The 19,804-nt window shown below is 29.5% G+C and overlaps 1 protein-coding gene across 6 annotated transcripts; it reads left to right on the top strand.

Moving 5' to 3' along the window:
* Window positions 1-5,764: 5,764 nt before the first annotated feature.
* LOC145196870 (grainyhead-like protein 1 homolog) lies at window positions 5,765-19,225 on the top strand. 6 transcript variants are annotated; one of them, XM_090080446.1, is made up of 20 exons: window positions 5,766-6,118; window positions 7,172-7,214; window positions 8,414-8,448; window positions 8,692-8,740; window positions 8,943-8,998; window positions 10,734-10,776; window positions 11,314-11,369; window positions 11,512-11,588; window positions 11,883-11,941; window positions 12,279-12,482; window positions 12,578-12,634; window positions 16,602-16,703; window positions 16,817-16,892; window positions 17,538-17,662; window positions 17,924-17,988; window positions 18,148-18,196; window positions 18,369-18,435; window positions 18,516-18,604; window positions 18,704-18,768; window positions 18,855-19,225. In XM_090080446.1, exons 1-20 carry the CDS (start codon window positions 5,838-5,840, stop codon window positions 18,970-18,972), a joined length of 1,716 nt encoding a protein of 571 aa, XP_089936572.1. In that variant the 5' UTR covers window positions 5,766-5,837; the 3' UTR covers window positions 18,973-19,225. The 6 variants fall into 6 exon arrangements, with proteins under 6 accessions (XP_089936576.1, XP_089936572.1, XP_089936574.1 ...); XM_090080448.1 differs by lacking the exon at window positions 5,766-6,118 and adding an exon at window positions 6,278-6,339; XM_090080447.1 differs by lacking the exons at window positions 5,766-6,118; window positions 7,172-7,214 and adding an exon at window positions 7,298-7,362.
* Window positions 19,226-19,804: the final 579 nt, after the last annotated feature.

Here is a 19,804-nt window from a genome sequence, read left to right as displayed (position 1 = left end):
TACGCAGAAGACAAAATTTTTTTAACGTAAAATTTGCATAAAGTAAAATTGAGCTGCGGTTCAGTTTAGGGAATGTCCGGGTCCCGATAGGAACCGAACGAGATCCGACCCGAACAGGTACCGGACACCGATAAAAGCCAACAATCATATTATCGGACCCCAACTACCCAAACGGGTATAACCCAATAACGCCTATAAGATCGGGTAATTGAAATTTTTCATACCCGATCCTACTCAATCATCGGTTAACATAAATTATCGGTACCCGAAAGTTATTAATCCTAACGGTTCTCGAACCCGGTTACCCGTTAAAAAAATAATTCCCGAACGGTTCTGTCGTGTATTCTATGAAAAAGGTCCATTTTGTTTAAAAATAATTGATATTTCTAAAAAAAATTACCGAAGTAGAATATAACCGTAATAAACGCAATAATTATATTTTACTTGGCGTTTTCGCAGTTAAATAAAGTTTAAAGTATTTCCTCATGCTACTCACGCAAACCGGTCGGCAATATTACTGTATCTCACTCTTTATTTGAAATGCTCGACTCTGATTTATTAAATTCAAGGTAAGTCAAAACCAGCAAAAGCGATCGTTAAAGCATCATTGTTTGTTTTTAGAATTGTTTCCTTTTCCGTTTCTTCAAATAATGTTACAAAGGATGTAATTTTAAACTTTTGAAATTAAAATGGGACGTGCGTAAAAAAGCAAAACATTTCGAAAACGTTTGCTACCCAGTCAAGTACTCAGTCATCACAAGGTCATGTCGATGTTGATACTGAATACGAAGAAGGAAGTGAACAGGAAAAAGAAAATCCAACACTTTTCATATCCAGAGGACCTGCCTATCCATTAAAGCGAAGCCGAAAAAACAGCCAATACATTGCCAATTGGTTTAATTTCATTGTTTAGTGCTTGTAAATTTTACACAGGGTGCTAATTGCCCTCAAGCATTGCTTAAAAGTGAAAAAAATCCAGACAAGTTGTCTACCTGGTTGCCAACTAGCCTTGTTACAAATGCGAGCGAAAAATCATTTAAAAGTATTATTAGTCAAAAATTGCAATGTAACTGGCTGTAGTCTACTTTTGTGCAAGTTCCCAATCCAGCGTTAGACGTGCCAATCGTCAAAAGTTACATCTAAGTTGCTAATACAATTAAGTGCTACAAATGATCTGAAGTAATGCAATCAGTTATGAATAATTAGAAGAAATGCGAGTAATTTGGAACAGTTGCGAATAATTTCCCTGTTGATGCAATTAACGTTATGGCGGAGGGACGGAGCTTTGTAATTCTGGGGATGGGATAATCGATGCTGTCAACCACTCGTAACCCTGGATCTGGGACGGTTGATGTCGCAACATTCATGTGATGGATGCTATCGCAAACTTTGACGGTGGAATATGAAAGCGTTAGTACACGCATTTTTCCTTACCATGAGACTCGAAGGTGCACCAATGCTTAGATTTTCAAGCCTTATTGGCTTGATAATATGTCTGCATAAAAGAAATGTCTTTTTTTATTTTTTAAAACAGAAAAAAATTAGTGTACTTTTGTGCATGCGAGTGTTTACGCGTTCTGCGTGCTGTGATATACCACCAAAGCTGGTACAAGTGTTTGTACATAGTAAGCCCTTATTTGGGGGAAGATAAAGGTCGACATCAGAAAATAAAAACTAAGAGCAAAAAACATTGGTGACTATAAGTAATCAAAAGGTAATAAAAACCAAACGTACCCCAAAATTCCAATGCGAAAGTTGGTGTTCACAAGCTTATCCTAAAAAACAAAGTTAATCAACCCCGAAAAAACCATTGACGACTTGGAATAGACTGAAATATCAAACTGACCCCAAACAGTTATTTTCACACAACTTCGGTCAGTTTTTTTTAACGACTAAGCTATGGGTTGAACGTGCCTGGGTGGCTTTAAGACCTCACTACCTCTGTGACGGTTGGTTCGTTGATTTTACAGGTATATAGAAAAAGTGTTTACATAGAAAAAACTAAATTTTTTATTGCAGATTCGACAGAAAATATTAAAATACTTTTAATGACGTATCATAATACTTTTAAGTGTTAACTATAAATAAGCCGTTCTAAGAAGTTATGCTCTTTGTGTAATTATGTTAATTGTATTTAAGTGCTTTGTTGTGTAATAAAAAAACTAAAAGTTAAGTGATGCAATTCAAAGCTATTTATTTAAAGACAATATGTAATTTTTTGTGTATATAAAAAAGGCAAAGGTTGATAAAAAATGAAAATTTCTTGATTAGGTTTCCAAATAATTCTTTAATAAAGAGCTAAAACATTTTAAATGAAAATAGATTCTAAATTCTTAATCCGTTCAGTAGTGTTTTTTAATGTCTTTCTTTTCTTTACTACCAAAGTAAATGATTTTTAAGCGTTGAATCTTTCGGGAATTGTAACATATCGACGATTTAAAAGTTTTTTAATCTATTCTTGTTCTCTTTAAATCTTAATAATGGTATTTCTATTAATAGTGTTTAGTAAATAAATCAACCGTAACGAAACTTTTGTTAATTTGTTAATTGGTATCTGACCTTTTCGCAGCTTATGAGGTTTACTGGTAATACTTTCAGATTATTATCCATGGAAACCCTTCAAAAGCGTTGACGAAATCAAATTTTTTCAATTTAAGTCTTTGTCTCGATACGTATAGCGAAAAACATCAAGATTTGTTTTAGAAAATTGGTCATTCGTCTTAATTTTTTTAAACATAAAGGATTTAGAAACACTTGCTCTTTACCTATGAAAAATTAGGCAGCAAATATTCAATTTTATTTAGAATTTTATATTTGTCATCTAGACTAGCTTTCAATACATCCAAGATAATCCCCAAAATATCCTTTGTCATCGGCACTTTTCGTTCTGACAGTTAATAGCATCAACGCCATTAGAGAAAAAAAAAACAAAAAACTTTAATACAAAATTGATCGTATCGTAGATTTAATACCTGCCATTGTTGTTAAATATACCTATAAAGCACATTTATCATTTACATTTTTTGTTTAGTTCTTTCCTTTTTCTAAGACTTTTACTAGTAATATTTTTGACATAATCTTAGTTTTATAGCGTAAAAAGAAATATTTCTTCAGTATCTATTTGAGCTACTAAAAAAATATTAAGCATCAAAGAGAGGTTGTAATTTTACATGTTACATTTACGAACTGCTATTGTAATTTTACAATTTCGCTGAAAAAATTTTAATTTTCTCAAATTTTTTAATTTGGTTTAATTGTTTTATTTATAAAGTACGACTCTTCAGAAAGGCGCCCTTTCGTAAGCACAATTTAAACGCAGTACCAATTTAAAAATACTCAGTAGACGCCTTTATTTTTTTCCTTTTATTTTTACTACGATTTTCTCTGATAAAATGTTCAAAGACATTTTCTGGTAAAATTACCGAAGAAATTTTCTTTTATTGTCCCGTATTCGGTTACTGAAAGAATTCAGTAATTAGATAGTTTTATTGAAAACGCATCCGTCATGAAAATCCCTATTTATAGTGGTAGCATGGTCACCTAACCAAAACAAACTTATGATATCGCGCTCACTAACTACAAACTGCGAGAATGACTGCGATTATTATAATGACAGATTGAGCTCGTGACTAAAGACAGAAAAGCCTATAACTACTAGATTATTAGTTAGCGGTTATAAAAGGTTGCTTAGATAAAAAAATCTTTTTAACAAAGATAAATTCCAAACGAAAAACTAAAAACAGGTCGTTGGTAAAACAGTGTCACTGTAGAAATTCATGTAAAAACTAAGTTAATAAGAATTATTTTGATGGATATCTTCTCCCAGGTGATAATTACTCTTAATTATTTTTAAATTTTTATACACATTTAAATGTTTATATATAATAAATATTACATATATTTACTGACCATAAACGTGTTGCAACATGGCTTATTACAACTTATTTCATTCGGTCCAAAATATTTTTTTTACCTCGCTCATTCAACAAATTTTGGAAACGGAAAAGCCTCGCTAGTTTAATTATGTCGTCTATAAGATGAGTGAAACTAGCTAACTAACTCCTGCAAAGTTGTCGTTGAAATGTCACGCTCACACCTTCTACAGAAAAAGAGCTACTGTTTAGTTAACTTTATAATGAGTTCTTTGAATTTAATGTATTTTTGATAAGTAAACCAAATTAAAAAAGCTAAATTATCGGGTGTTGGATCGGGTTATGATGTTTAGGCATGGGGTATGATGAATGTTAGGTCATTTTCTAAGGTAGTATTATGTCGCTGCACATGTAAAATATAGTTTTAAAACTTTAATAGAAAATTAGTTTTGTATTTTTTTTCTCCTAAAATTTTCTAAGGTAAATTTTGCATTTATATATGCCAAACTATGAAGCAATCTTTCTGCTAGTTGTGTAGCTAAACTTGTCTACTGTTCCAGTAACATGCAGGTATATATATATATATATATATATATATATATATATATATATATATATATATATATATATATATATATATATATATGTATACACACACACACACATACACACACACACACACACTTATTCATCTCAGTCAAGTTTTTGTAACTCATCTCACTAAAGTTTTTATACTTTATGTGTTTGGATTTCTATACCAACTTCAGTTCAGTTTTTTAAAGAAATGATTTAAATGTAATTTTTAAATAAGATCTTTTATATGTACAAAAGAGTACAATAGGAAAAAAAAGGTTAAATTCAAATTATAGTCAACTTAAACATGTAAGTTGTTTTCTTGTTTAAAATAAACAATTTTGTATATTGAAAAAAATCTACCTGTATGTTGCATTGAACTAACTTTTACTAAGAATTATTCATTTGTTGACTTAAGTATTGATGCTGATATTGGTATTTATAAGCTGAGAAAAATTGTTGAATTTGAAGAGGTTTATATGGTTAAAAAAATGGAGATCAGCTGTTTAATATTATACTGTGGTTTTTTAATTAATATTTTAAAAAATTGAATTTAGAAAGAATAAAAAAGAAATTTCTTCAGATCTAAAGTGATGTAATTTACTATTAACATATAAATTTTTGTGTTTTGTTACCTAGAAATTTCTTTAATCTTAAAAAAAAATCAAATAACTTTCTATGTGTTTATTTTGTGTTCAAAAATTGAATAGAACTTATTGTCATCAGATTTGTTTTGCAACAATCAACTTAGCACACATGCAATGTTGTTTTTAACAACGTATTTGCATAGAGATCTAAATCACTTTTCATGAAGTAATTTGGATTTTACGATTTTTTTTTTTTTTCCTTAAGTATCCAAACAGGGTAATTAATAACTTTGTTGATTTATTTGTGTTAGTTCTTAGAGGTTTTTTTTACTTGCATGGTTGATTTCAATGTAGTGTTGTAATTGTGCTACAAATTTGATAATGTGTTTCTGTGTTTGTGCTTAAAAATAGCAGTGTGAAATTTAACGTTATTGCTGCCATTAAAAACTATTTAAAAACTTTTCTTTAAAAATGTTAAAAAATTTCTCTTGTTTTCCTAAACTAGTCCATTCAATAATTATTGTTTCAAGTAATTGATAAAATTAAGAATAGATTTTTAAAAAGCTTCTGACTGGGTTACCAGTCTACTTTTTTCTTTGTCTTTTCTAAAACATTTGTATATATATTGCTTGTATATATCTATTCTTAAATATATTGTTTTTATATACATATTGTTTTATATTATATACATGTCATTTATATATATGTATTATTTTTATATACTATATGTATAAAAAATATCTAAACTAAATTAAACCTTTTTTTTAGTAAAGTAATTATGGGTGTGGATTAGTTAAGTTTTTAGATGACGAGTATGTTCAAAAAGTTCAATGAACTTCCGTCAGAATCTGAATCCTCACCCGAAGAAAGTTTTGTTTATCTTACTCCTGCTTTTGTTCGAGAAACTGAAGATAAAATATGGAAATCAAGTTTTGCTATGCCTGATTTACTATCCCCTTCACCATTATTAGTTAACCAAAGTGAAGATAATATGAGTAATCAAGTAAGTTTTCTCTATGACTATTATGGCATGACTGATGAATCAAGACAGGATCCGCCATCACCTGGTCATTCTTCCGTTACTAGGTAACTAAATCTGCTTTTGTATTTCAAGTTAATCAGGATTCAAGATAATTTTTTCAGTAATTATAGTTTTTTTGCTTGTTAAAAGGTTATTAATCCTTCTTTTCTGATATATTTCTATTTAAAGTATCTCTTAAAGACAATATAAGTTTTTGCTAGATTAGTAGAAAACTAGCGTATTATCTGATGTGTTAAGAATTAATTTAGAAAGAATCTTAGTGCAGGTTATGTATCTAATAATCAATTGCGAGCTGATTTGTATTTGTATCTGAAATAACTTCTTTTTTTTTTTTTTTTTAAAAATAATAATAAAGTTATTGCTTGCATTTTTTATAGCCTTAAATATATAAAACTGCAAATATAAACAATTGAAAATTTTTATATATGCTTTACTGTAAGTTTTACACATTGATTATGCCTTAAGCATTATAAGCTCATGGTTGAGTCTATAAAAATTCAACTGTTATGCTACTTAGTTAAAAAGCAAGTAACCTGAAATAAACACTCATTAAATTTATTTTGCTTAATGTTTAAAAAGAACATAACTGTTCTTTGGTACTGTTTAAAAAAACATTCCTAAATTATGTAATCATTGTTAATAGTCAATATTATATTATTGTAAAGTATATTTTATAAGTAGTATATTGCTACTGGAAAAAAACACAAGACATCAACTTATTGTTTAGATTGTTTTTTAAATTGTGCATGTAAAAGCTTAGTAAAAATCTATAGATATCTTTAAAAAAATATCCTGTCTAATAATTAGAGAATAAGGCTTCAACATAATTTGTAAAATATAGTCTGTTCATTCAATATTGTTTTACAAATTTTTTTAACCTAAAAAACATTTTATAATGAATGTAAAGAAAAAAAAAAAATGGATGTTGATTCAGGCTTTAATAGGTCAATCCATCCTTTTTTAAATTTTCATCTTTGTCATTATTTCTAATTTTTTTAAAACTTGTATATCTATATTTCAATTTTTTTAATCAAGTTTTTTAATTATTAACTTCTATTTAAAAACTATTTTAAAAGGAATTATTTTTGACTTTTTAGCGTTGATGACAATCCAGAAGGTATTAACATACCTGAAAAACAGGTAAGCTTACTTGTATATCCTGAATAACCATAAACAATACAAATAAATCAGTTTTGTAAAGGATATAAAAACCTGTTACTCCATCTTGTGACACAAGTAAGGCATAAATGATTGAGTGAGTGATGCATGTGATTGTGATAGAAAGATGGTAGGACTTTTGGATAACTTGTTTGCTAAGTTATTCTTTTAAAAGTGTAGCTGGACTGTTATTTCATTCTTCTAACAATTATTCTATAATTCCTTTTAAGTTATTATCATTTTTATTAGCAAGCATATTAAAATAAGTAATTGCATATGGTCAAAGAAGCAATGACAAAACAATAAGTTTTTTTTTACCAACATGGAGAGCAGTTGCTAAATAATTATTTTATGGTGAACAAAAAAGAATTGGTAGAATGAGTAATTTTTTGTCAACAAAAATCAGTGGCAAAATAAGTTATTTCTTTTAATTAAAAAGCAGTGGTAAAAAATGATTGTTACAATTTACAATAAAAATGGAAGTTTTTAATCAAGAATGTGAAACCTTGACTGTGTTTCCTGTTCTTTTTCACTACTTGGTGATTTTGATGAGAGGAGTCCAGTTAACCAAAATGTTTTGCAACATATTCACTCAGATTTTTGTATTTTATATTTTTTGTCATCATTTAATAGGCCAATTATTGAATTAAAAGTGATAAAACATTTCATTAGCATTTTTTTGATTGTCTATTTTAGAGCACAAATCATTCATCCGGATTAATTTTTTTTTTAAAATATAATTGTAGTAATACCTTATGATGAAAAAAAAGCAGTAGCAAAATAGTTTTTTTATGAACTGATAAATGATTTGTTTCTTATAAAACAAATTCATATATAAAAAAAAGAGCAGTGTTAATTAAATTGATTTTATACAAACAAGAAGCAGTGATAAAAAAAATGAATTTTTTATGAACAAGAAGCAGTGGTAAGTATAACATGCCAAATGTTTGTCTGATATTTGCCATAATTTTTTCAAAATATTAAGTAGTTAATATAGTTATAGTTAGCGGTATTATAAATTAATGAACATGGAGAAGATGATGAATTTGGTTGAATTAATTTAACAAATTACAAGACACTTGAATTTTATATCTTTATGGAATTATTAGTCAAAAAGAGCCAATAGATGGTTTAACCTTTTCAAAAATGTTACATTTTTTTTCAAATTGTTTATATTTTAGCGAGATGGAAGTCCTGCGCTGGAAATAAGACATAGGTTAATACTATATTGTTTTTTTTTTCTTTTTTTCTTTACTCAAAACAGCAGGAGGTGTTAAAATTTTTGTTTGATTGATAATTGTCATTATATATGTATATATGTGTATATATATGTATATATATGTTTATATATATGTATATATATGAATATATGTATATATATTGCTGATTTTAGTTAATGTAATTGATTTTTTATATTGTTGAATTTAATTAGTGAGTTTAATGCTTTTCTTTACTCTAGTTTTCCTGAAACTGGAAAGTCCTGCATTCCATTTTCTCAAATAAATGCAGTATGTAAAATACAGCTTCTCTTTCTCTTTTTTCTACTTAAGTTGAAATTATATGTTATTAGCTGAAAAATATAAGTTGAATATGTATTTATTAACAATAATAATAAACAAAGTAATTTTTAATAATGTTAACAAATTTCTATTATAGTTAGCAAGACTAATAAAAAATTTTAAACTTTAAAATTTTTTCATCATTTTCTAGCTATCCAGTGGTATTAAAAGAACACAGTCAACACCTTCCTGTAAAACAGAAAATATGTATGTTAGTAACTTTTACAGTTAATGCAATTCTTATGTGTAGAAACTTTCTTTAAAAATGTAATCTCAGCAGCCATAAAGCATAGGCTCAGTGAAAGCATAAAATGAATAAATCAATCTTTTACAACTTTTTATCATCAATTTTAAGCATCTCAGTGTACAGGGTGACCACAAAGTATCCGCACAGATAAAGAGCTTAATAAAAAGCATGTAGAAAGTATTTGGAACACAAATTTTATTTTAAAACATTTATTGAACTATAACAATTATGATTCAAAGATTGAATTCGAATTTTCCTCCATCAGCAAAATAACAGGCCTGTAGGCGTCTCGGGAATGCTTCGACGGTGGCGAGCAAGTAGGCAGGGTCCAGAGAATCCCAAGCTTTCAGTAGTGATTTTTTTAAACTTTCAATATTTTTATGCGGCTTTTGGCATGCCTTTCCTTCTAGGACGCTCCAGACTGAGAAATCCATCGGGTTAAGATCGGGGCTCAATGGTGGCCATTGAGAAAAGTTGATAAAATCAGGAAAAGTTGCCGCACAAAAATCCTGAACTGTCTTCTTTTTATGGGCTGGAGCTCCATCTTGCATGAACGTCCAAATACGATTTCCAAGTTCTTTTTGAGCCCAAGGAACAATTTCTTTCTTGAGCATATCCAAATAATTGTCACCGTTGACCTTTATACCTTGTGGAACAAATATGAGCGGTGTCTTAACATGAGCCGTTATCCCGGCGAATACCATAACTGAAGCAGGATGAGAACTGCGTGAAACCGAGACATTTGGTTGAGATTTTGCCCAAACTCGATCGTTCTGCTTATTAAGAATGCTTTCCACTGTAAAAATCTTTTCGTCAGTGAACAAGATGTTGCGATAATCAATTCCGTTGAAACGGTGCAGAAGTCCAAGAGAACGGTCTTTACGTTTGACTTTAGCTGCTTGAGAAAGAAGTTGCGACTTGTTCTTCTTGTATGGTTTGAGCTTAAGCTTCTTTTTGATTATCTTTGCCATTGAAGTTCGTTTTATCCCCATTTTCTTTGCGAGACCTCGAGCAGATTGATTGGGGTTCAAACGCAGGCGATCGCGTACCTTTTTCACATTGCTCGCAGTGATCACTGTTCGAGGTCTTCCGGATTTTGGATGATTAGAACTTGTTCCCAACTCGTCAAAGCGTTTAATTGTGTCGTAAATTGTCCGTCTTGGCGCATGTAAACGGTTCTGAATGTAGCTCGCTGAGTAGCCTTTTTTGTGAAACTCGATGATAGATTGACCATAAGGAGAAACGCGCACCATTCTAAAAAAACCAATTGAACATAGTTTACAAAGTATATAAAGTAAAGTAAATAAAGTTTATGACATAATATTAACCAAAAACAACAAATAAATAAGAAAATACATAAGTGCTTTTATGCTTATATTTTCACAAGATGAAACCGTCTCGTGTGCGGATACTTTGTGGTCACCCTGTATTTAAACATCTCAGTGTATTTAACTAGAAAATGATTTGTCATCACCAGTTTGGTGCTTATAACAAAGCAACTGTTAGGATTTGATAGGAACCTCTACATTCTATATTATACAATATTTAATTTTAGATTATAATAAATATAGTTAAATAGAGTTAAAGCTATAAAGTAAATTGTAGGAAGATTATGATGACATTTGTTATATTTTTAGTAAACTTCTAAATACTGGAAAAAATTTGTTTTTCATACAAAACCATTTTCTTTCTTAGTTCTGAGTATAGCACGTCTGTTTCAAACTCACCTGATAAACTTGTAAGTTTTTGTTGTGGTTTTAATGCTGTTATTTTCTCTTGAATTCTTTTCTTTACAAAATTTAGACAAAATTATTTTCTTGACAAAATTTTGACAAAATTATTGTGCCTACTGCCTGAAAATTAAAATGCAATTAAATAATAAGGTATCAAGGCAAGGTTTATCTGTGTTTTAATTTGACAGTTAATTATGAGCAATAAATAGGAATTTGTTTTTCATCCCAGCAACAAAAAGACCTAATAAAATTTTTTATTGTTTGTGAAAATATTAAAATATATAACATAGAAGCATTGACAACAGCAAAAACTTTGAAAGTTTCAAAACTGTTTTATGTTTTTGTTTGCTTGTAACTTTACAATAAAAAAATGATAACTATTATTACAAAAAAATAAAACTTCTGCTTAAAGCAAAACAACACTTTTTCCAAAAGTTGAAAAACTCAGGGTTTTTTTGCATTCATCTATTGTTCAACTTTTCTTTGTTGTTCCATTCATTGTTGTTGTAATGTACATTGTTGTGTATGTTGTTTATGTTTAGATGTCGCGAAACACTTTTCCTTATGTTAGAAAGGTTAATCATGATACAAATTTAAAGTAAGTTATATACTTTACAACTTCCTAAATATAAGTGTATATGCATAATAAAATAGCAGTAAGTAATAAAGATAATATCAGTTGGTAGCAAAGCCTTTTTTTGTTTTTGTTTTTATTTTTTTGTTTTTATTTTGTTTATTAGGTATGTTTTTATACTTGAAGCTCAGACTTCTGTTGTTCAAAAACGTGAAGAGGAATCATTGACTTATCTAAATAAAGGTGTGTTTTTTTTTTCTTTAAGTTTATTTGGTTACTTTATTTTTAGTATTTTATTATTAATTCACTATTAATTAGATTTTAAAAATAGCTTCATTTGCTACATATTTAGTTTTTTTTTCCAAAGTTAAAGAATACTTATTGTTGTAAAAATAAAGCAATATCGTTAATATTATATTTTTATATTATATATTTTTATTGTAGTATCTTTATTTTGATGTTATTGTTGTTAGATGCTAAAGTTGTCATTCTTTATATTTTAAAATGTTCATCTTATTATTACTTATTATTACTTAGGTCAATTTTACTTCATCACGTTTGAGTCAGTTATTGAAAATAAATGCAGCAGAGCAAAGGTGAATTAATTTTTAAGTGTTTTCCAATTTCTGATTTTGTTAAAATTACATTCTTGTAACCAGATGATTAAATGACTGTTTTTCAGTAGTTTTTCATGCAAGTTAAACTCACTATTTGAAATCTATTACAGTTAAATCATTATACACAAAAAATTATGTAACAATATTAAAGGTAATATGTGTAAAGATACCGGAAAATGCATTTGATTTGCAACACATTTTGAATCCTTTCTTTTATATCTTTTATGAAATTTTTGATATTTTTTATTACAGTTAAAGTAAAAATGAAGAAAGTTTTTTCATTTCGTTTCAAGGTTTGCTAATATTTCTCCATTAGTCAATCATTCATCTGGTTTTTCGTGATGAAAAAGATGAGATGAGTGAGTTAACCAACTGGAAGTATTGGTACAACCAGCAACCTAATCCAAATCAACGAGCATTTGATATTGAGAGAAAAGCTTGTCAAAATGTAATTATTGATAATGAAGAGTATGGCTATAATGCACTGGCTTTCTTGTGGTCACCTTGTTTAAAAGCAAAAGTGAGTTACTCAATCATTATTCAAAACGATTCTATTTACAGTTGCATTCTTAAAGTATGCTCAGTTATTTAAGGAAAGGTTTACAATTTTTTTAGGTGTCACTTCGAATAAATTGTTTGAGTACTGATTTTACTCCACAAAAAGGTGTTAAGGTATTTTTTTTTTTTTTTTTTTTTTTTTAAATTTCCCATTGAAACACTAGTTTTTGATTGTTATAAGTTCACCCCATTCGTCGGTATTTTATTTGGGTTAGGCATTAAGTTGGTAAAATTTTCATAAAATGAGATCAGCAGTGAAGTTCAAAAGAGTCAACTTTACTGTGATATAATAATTATAGAAGAGAGGAAGAACAGCCATAATTTGGCTGAATTTCGTTTCAAAATGAGTCACAAGCTACTAAAGTGTTCAAAGGCCTTGTTAAATTCTTTCTGGAAGTGAAGTTGAGGGATACAAAATAATGACAATAAACTGCAGTTATGGAATTCAAATGCTTTATTCATAGAGAAATAATAAAGATGATAGATAGTCTATTAGGAAATAAATAGCTATCATGGAAATCTTTATTGGTGTATGCTGCTTTGGATCACATCAATCAACAATAAAGGCTATATTTACACAGAAGAATCTGTATAGAGCATTTTATGTAATAAATGTGAATCTGTTGTAAAAATAGATTAATATATTTGCAATCAACTATACATTTAAATATTTACTTTGTATAAAGTTTTAAGAAAAATCTTTTTAAAACCTTAAGCCGTTATTTCTTTTTAAAGATTGCGTGCGGCCGTGTCGTTTTTTAAGGTTGCGTACAGTCGTGTAGTTACTAATAGCAGCGTACAGTCGTGTCATTTTTGTTCTTTGAATGTGTAAAAGTTTTGTTCATTACTCTCGTATCTACTCATTTATCATTCTCTTTTAAAATAGTATAGATTAAAGATAATTGATAAAAGTACGAGAGTAAGTAAAAAATTATATGCATTTTCGCCACAGCACATATTTAGTATTATCATACTGCGTTCTGCACATGCGTAATAATATTTGGTAGAGTTGTGATCACGTGATCAAAGCTTGAGACTAATAGCGCCAGTTAGTTTTGTGTCTTACAGTTTAAACACGGACGCTCCACTATCAGTCATCAAGGAAGAACAAAGAACCGTCATCCGATTTCTTTGGTCAGAAGGAGTGTCAGAGGCTGAATTTCATCGGAAGCTCTTATTAAAATACGAGAACAGTGCACTTATAGGTAGAAGTGTTTGCAAGTGGATAGATATGCTTAAATGTGGCCAGCCAAGCGTGACGCACGAAGAGGGAGCAAGACCCCCTTTAACCTCTACTATTGATGAGAAGATTCAGCAAGTTCAACATAGTAATGTCGAACTGGCGAATTACTATTGATGACGTTGCTTGTTCTCTGCAGATTAGTCATGGCTCTGTCTTTCGAATCATTCATAATGAACTTGGGTTTTTATAAAGTTTGCATGAGAGATGGGTTCCGAGGCAGAGAAGGGTTTCCTTGTACTGACGAGCACAAGCGCCTTGAGGTTTGTCAACGTTTGTTCAATCGTTACACCACTTGAGGCGAAAATTTTTTGAGAAATACATTTCAGAAATGAAATGTGGTTCTATCATGAGCTAGAATCGAAAAGACAGTATGAAGTGGAAACATCCTGGATTGTCAGTTACGAAGAAATTCAAGACTCAGGCTTCTGCAGGAGAAGTAACGTTAACCTTTTTTGGGAACAAAAATGTCCTATACTTAAAGATTACCTGGAACAGGAGGCGCACGATCAACAGTGCAAGATACATTCATTTACTGGCCAGTTAGTTGAAGCCATCATTTCACACCAAACGTCGAGGCCTATTGTTAATTCAGTTTTGTTGTTGCATGACAATGCACGCCCACACACGCTGCTCATTTTTTTCAAACCATTAGCCAATTAAGTTTTGAGGTGCTGGAACACCGACCCTACGAAAGCTCAGCCCATATATCGCCCCTTCTGACTATCATATCTTTGGACCGCTTAAAAACGGTTTACGAGGTCAGTAACTTTCTATGGATGAAGATGTAAAAAAAGCGGCGTATAAATGGTTGCAGGACCAACCAAAAAACATTCTTCTTGGCGAAAAAATGCAATCTTGTTGACCAATGGACCAAGTGCGTTGAAAAACAAGGAGGATATATAGAAAAATGATGTATTTTTTTATCAATGTTATTGTTGATAAATATATTGAATAAACAAAAGTGCATAAAATTTTTGACTCTCCCTCGTATGTTATCAAATAATCGATGATAAATTAGTTATACTATCGAATATAAAAAAACGATTATAAAATAAAGTTAAAACTGTAATTTGAGATCATTTTCGTATTTTCCTAGTATTTATCTTATAAAGAGTTAAATTTCAAAAACATTTTAGACCGCCTTTCTATTCTCGAACTCGTTGCATAATCTATTAAATCACCGTTGTATGTAATATAGTCTCAAATTGTTTTATGATCAAGTTATTAACCAGCGCGTAATCTGTATTGATTAATCGTTTGCGTTTGTGTTTTTATGAGAGACTAATTTGCATTAAATTCTTCAACTATCTTTCCTCAAGAATCTTGTAAAAAAACATTTTACACGATTTTTATTGTTCGAGAATTTTCAAAGATTGTTATTTAAATTAAGCACATGTTTTAATCTTAAAGTTGGTATCCTGTAGACTTTGTTATAGACGAAAAGCACAAATAATTTAAATTTTTAATTCGTCAAGACCTAAATATAGTTACTTAACAAATCAAAGCTTTTTATGAAAATGAAAGTTTATTATTTTAGTTCCTAGTTTACACATTGACAAACAAGATAAACAAACAGATTATAGAACAGTTCCTATACTTGTGGAGATATAATTCATTGAAAATGTCATTAACCTGTTCTCCGCTTTTTTGTGTTATTTATCGATTAAAAAAAAGTTGGTTTCATTTTTTTTTTCTCTCAAATTTTTTATTTTCAAATCATGATTTATATTTAATATATTAGCAAGAGAAAAATAAAAAATTTCAATTATAATTTTTTTTTTCCTCTAGAAAAAGCCGTCTCATCTAAATTCTAAACGTGAAAAATATTTTAGTATATGAATGTGAAAGTAGTTTGTCTTTTTGTTATTACTCTCAGAAACCAGCTACAAACTATCAACGTTTGTTCTCAGTAATTAAAATGTCGCGCCGTTAAAATTCACGCAGGAATTCAGTACTCTGAACATTTTTATTGATCTTCATTGTTATTTTCCATAAAACTTTTGCATTCGAGTGCCGCGTTATACCGTCACGTCTTATCAATAAGTTAATCTTAGTTTTGATGCCATTTATGTCAGTTCGTGTTATCAGATTACTTGTATTTCTAGTTCCAAACTGGTCTACCCAGATAGCTTTGTGGTCATGTTTTGAAAAAAGGAAATAACTAGCTTTATCCATTAATTCAAAACATTTTATTTGCGTTTTCTAAAGCTGTATCGCGGAGATATGTATTGTTAGCAAGGTGTAATTGAATCATGATTAAATATCCTACGTTTTGATTTTTTGAAATTTCTTTCTGTTTATATTTTATGCAGCATTTGAAATATTGTTTAAAAGTAAATATTTTATGCTAAATCCAACATAATTATACTTTTTTTTTTTTTTGCATACATCCAATATAAAAATGCATTACTAAATATGAAGAAGTATATTTATAAAGCAAATGAAACTTTTTTTTTTTTTAATTATTTAAACGGTCAAGTCTCTAAATTTTTTTTTTTTTTTTTTTTTTTTTTTTTTTTTTTCAACCTTGATTGATTTTGATATTTATTCAAACATGCAAACGATGAACTAGAAGTATTTTTTGCGTTGTTTACGACTGTAATAGTTAATTTTTGGTCGCCATTAAAAGAGATCTTTTTAAACTTGCGATGTGTCACTACATTCAATCGCCAACCAAGTGAATATCTTTTTTACTTATTACAGATAAAGATATCGAGATTAAGGAATTATGGCGAATTTAGTTTTTCGAATTGTTTAAATATGTTTTTCCATGAGGTTGTATTTTCCTTTTGATCGTCTTTTTCAGTAGTTAAAGTTAGTTTATATACTTTTTGATAGGGACTACCGCTTCATATTCAGATTGATACCTACGAAGATATGTCGGAAAATTCTCAGCCCGTTCACCAAGCTTTTTGTAAAATAAAGATTTTTAGAGACAAGGTATTTTTGATAAAGTATGCAGAAAGGATTTTTGTAATCTCTAAAGAAGCTTCTCTAGTCATTTGCTTTTCGCTAAATGCAAGAACCATTGTTATATTCTTTTTATTTGTTAGGGAGCCGAAAGAAAAAATAAAGAAGAATCAAAGACTGTTGGAAAACGAATGGTGAAATATTTAAAACAAGGACCAGGTAACCTACGCAGTCTACATTTTGTGTTAAATTATTTTGTTTTTGTTTTAAATCAGTTCTAAATTTATGGTTTTCTATTTAAAAAAAAAAAAAAAAAAAAAAAAAAACTGATTCACTTATTTTCATTAATTCATTTTTAAAATCTCGAATACACTTTGAAGATATTCTGTGGAGTGTTTGGTTTCCCAATAACAGTAGAGCGAGGTATCAATACAATAACGCTATTATTAAATTCATTTAATCGAAAGCATGTGTCATCAGTAAGATTTTTAATCTGTAAACCAATTAAAATGCTCAAAAAAAAAAAAATTAAACCAATTAAAATTGAGTTGTTGGCAAACAACTTTCCCACCATTTTCGCTGACGTTTAGAAACAGAATTTGGTTGAAACGTTTTACTTTTTGAAAAACTATTTTTTACTTTCCCAAGCGTCGCACAGATAAGTTGTACTGATTAGAATTACTCTGGATAATTTTATATATACAGTATGCTATTTCATAGATGACTTTGAGTTTTCAAACTGTTACACACATCAGTGAGAGGATTTGTAACTGATGTACGCAGTCGGTCTGAAAATTGATTTAAGAATCTATTTTAATAAACCTTTTTATTATTATTATTACTGTTTTTTTTTTGTGTGTGCAGATTTCAGTACGTTAGAAGTGAGCCCATTTCAAATTGCGAATAAAGTAACCGTTCTTAAAGATTCACCATTTCCAATAACAAAATCCTTTGTATTTATCCCGGTGAAAGATAAACAAATTATATCGGTAAATTTAATTTTTTTCCCCTATCTTCTTTCAGTCATTTTATCACACACACACACACACACACACACACACACACACACACACACACACACACACACACACACACACACACACACACACACACACACACACACACACACACACTACACACACACACACACACACACACACACACACACACACACACACACACACACACACACACACACACACACACAGATAGATAAATTAAAATTGTCAAATGCATTATTCATATTTTAGCCCTTGGAGGCGGAGACTTCTTCTTTAAGTCTTCCATCACCAGGAAATTTTATTACGAAAATAAAGTAAGATAGTAAAACTAATTACTTTTGCAGTTGCTTGTTATATGAGAGGTTTTTATTTGCTTGTTATATGAGTGCTATTTATTTGCTTGTTATATGAGTGCTATTCAGGTTTTATATTAAACTAATTTAATTGAGTTTTGAATTTTTCGATGTTTTAAGAGAAAGAGAGACAAAACGAGGTTTCAATACTGCCTTATCAAATGCTAGCGTAAGATTATTTTTTTAAATAGGTTTTCATATAAAAATCTCAGTTTTTTATAATAACTTCTTTCCTATGTATTCTTAAATGAAATGTCACCTTCAGAATATCGGTCACATTAGGGCTGTCAGACTAAAAAAAAAAAAGAAATAGCAATATTAAAAGGAAGCGTTCTTTACAGGATTATCTCGAAAACCTCGATGTTTATCCAAAGTCGAAAACCCCGCGAGTTTACCAGAAAGATAGTGGTAAATCTCTAATTTTCCAAATTTTGTTCTTAATTTGTTTTGCTTCCTTAATTCTGTAAGTGGCATTTAATAATTTTTAGTTGTGACGATATACGTTCGAAAAGAAGAAGAAAAAGCGTATAATGCTTTACTTTTAACTTCGCCCACACTAAATGTTCTGAAAGACGCTGTAAGCTTTTAGAGTTTTAACTTAAGTTTTGCTTTGAAACAAAAATCTCAACAGTTATTTTTAGCAATATGTTTAAATATATTTTTTCACTATTTTTAGATTTCAAAAAAGTATAATATCCCTTCTGAAATGATTCGAAGCATCTTAAAAAAAACAAAAAAAGGGTAAGGGTTTTTATAGGAACTGATCCTGCCTCACCTTTCCTTAGTCTTTTTCATATTGCATGTTTTAGAGCCAATGTGTTTTTCAGAATTCTAGTGAATATTGACGACCAATTGGTAGAACGATTTGCTGACGAAGACGATTTTGTGATCGACATACATTTTGATAATCATCTCGGTCATTTTGAAGTAATTTTCGACAGTTAATCCTTTGGCTGGACCTAAATGTTTTTAAATATACAGGCGATTTTCAAACGAAAAAACGCTGATTCTCATTCCAAACGTTGGAAAAGATTAATAGACATCTTAAGGCGAGAGAAACCAGGCGTTAAAATGAAAAGCTGCGGCACTCAGCGAAATGTAAATTGAATGTTGTGTTTTTCCATGAAATTTTTTTATTAAACATTTTTTGGAAGCTTTTTTATACAAATATGAAAAGTTTCAGGAGGACCATCCTAAATATTTTTTAGTTATAAAATTTAAAGTTATTGATTTAACTTAAGTTTAACAAATCAAAATCAAAATATTTATAATAAAAAAGGACAATTTTAAAAGACATTCTTAAATATTTTTGATTTCTTTGCGTCCTTTCAGTCGTTAATTTTCGGCAGAGGTTTGTTGAAGGCCTCGTCCTGTAATTAATCAGAGTAACTTTTATTTTCAAGTTTCGATATAGCTTTGTTAAATTATCGAAAATACTTAAATAGTTGATAATTAGGAAGATGTCTGGTGATTATGGTGTTTAGTTTCAGCCCAACTGTTGGCTTTTGGTGAGTCTATCATGCGGCGTGTGAAAGCATATTGACTTTCAGCAGCTTTGTACATTTTCGAGTACTAGTACAGCCATAGGTCGTCGCTGTTTTTAGTGTATCTTGTTGATTTCTTGAAAGAAAAAAAGTTTCTTCAACGGTCTCGTCAGACTAAATATTCTCTGATTTTATGCTTTGCGCGTTTAAAATGTTAAAATCTCAAAATTATTTTAATTCAACTATCGACGGTTTCCATCAGAAAATGGCATTGATTTTTATCATTGAGAAAA

The sequence above is a fragment of the Hydra viridissima genome, unplaced genomic scaffold (genome assembly GCF_058129835.1).
Source record: "Hydra viridissima isolate aposymbiotic clone 2 unplaced genomic scaffold, HvirCarnegie_v1 scaffold_2, whole genome shotgun sequence".
Lineage (NCBI taxonomy): Eukaryota > Metazoa > Cnidaria > Hydrozoa > Anthoathecata > Hydridae > Hydra > Hydra viridissima.
This window is presented reverse-complemented; position numbering and strand designations above follow the sequence as displayed.

What these genes read in the sequence shown, in the direction of transcription:
- LOC145196870 (XM_090080446.1), top strand. Translation starts at nt 5,838, where the DNA reads ATGACGAGTATGTTCAAAAAGTTCAATGAACTTCCGTCAGAATCTGAA. An exon ending in AATTTTATTACGAAAATAAA is followed by an intron (nt 17,989 to 18,147) that starts GTAAGATAGTAA and finishes CGATGTTTTAAG; the next exon opens with AGAAAGAGAGACAAAACGAG. An exon ending in TTAAAAAAAACAAAAAAAGG is followed by an intron (nt 18,769 to 18,854) that starts GTAAGGGTTTTT and finishes TGTGTTTTTCAG; the next exon opens with AATTCTAGTGAATATTGACG.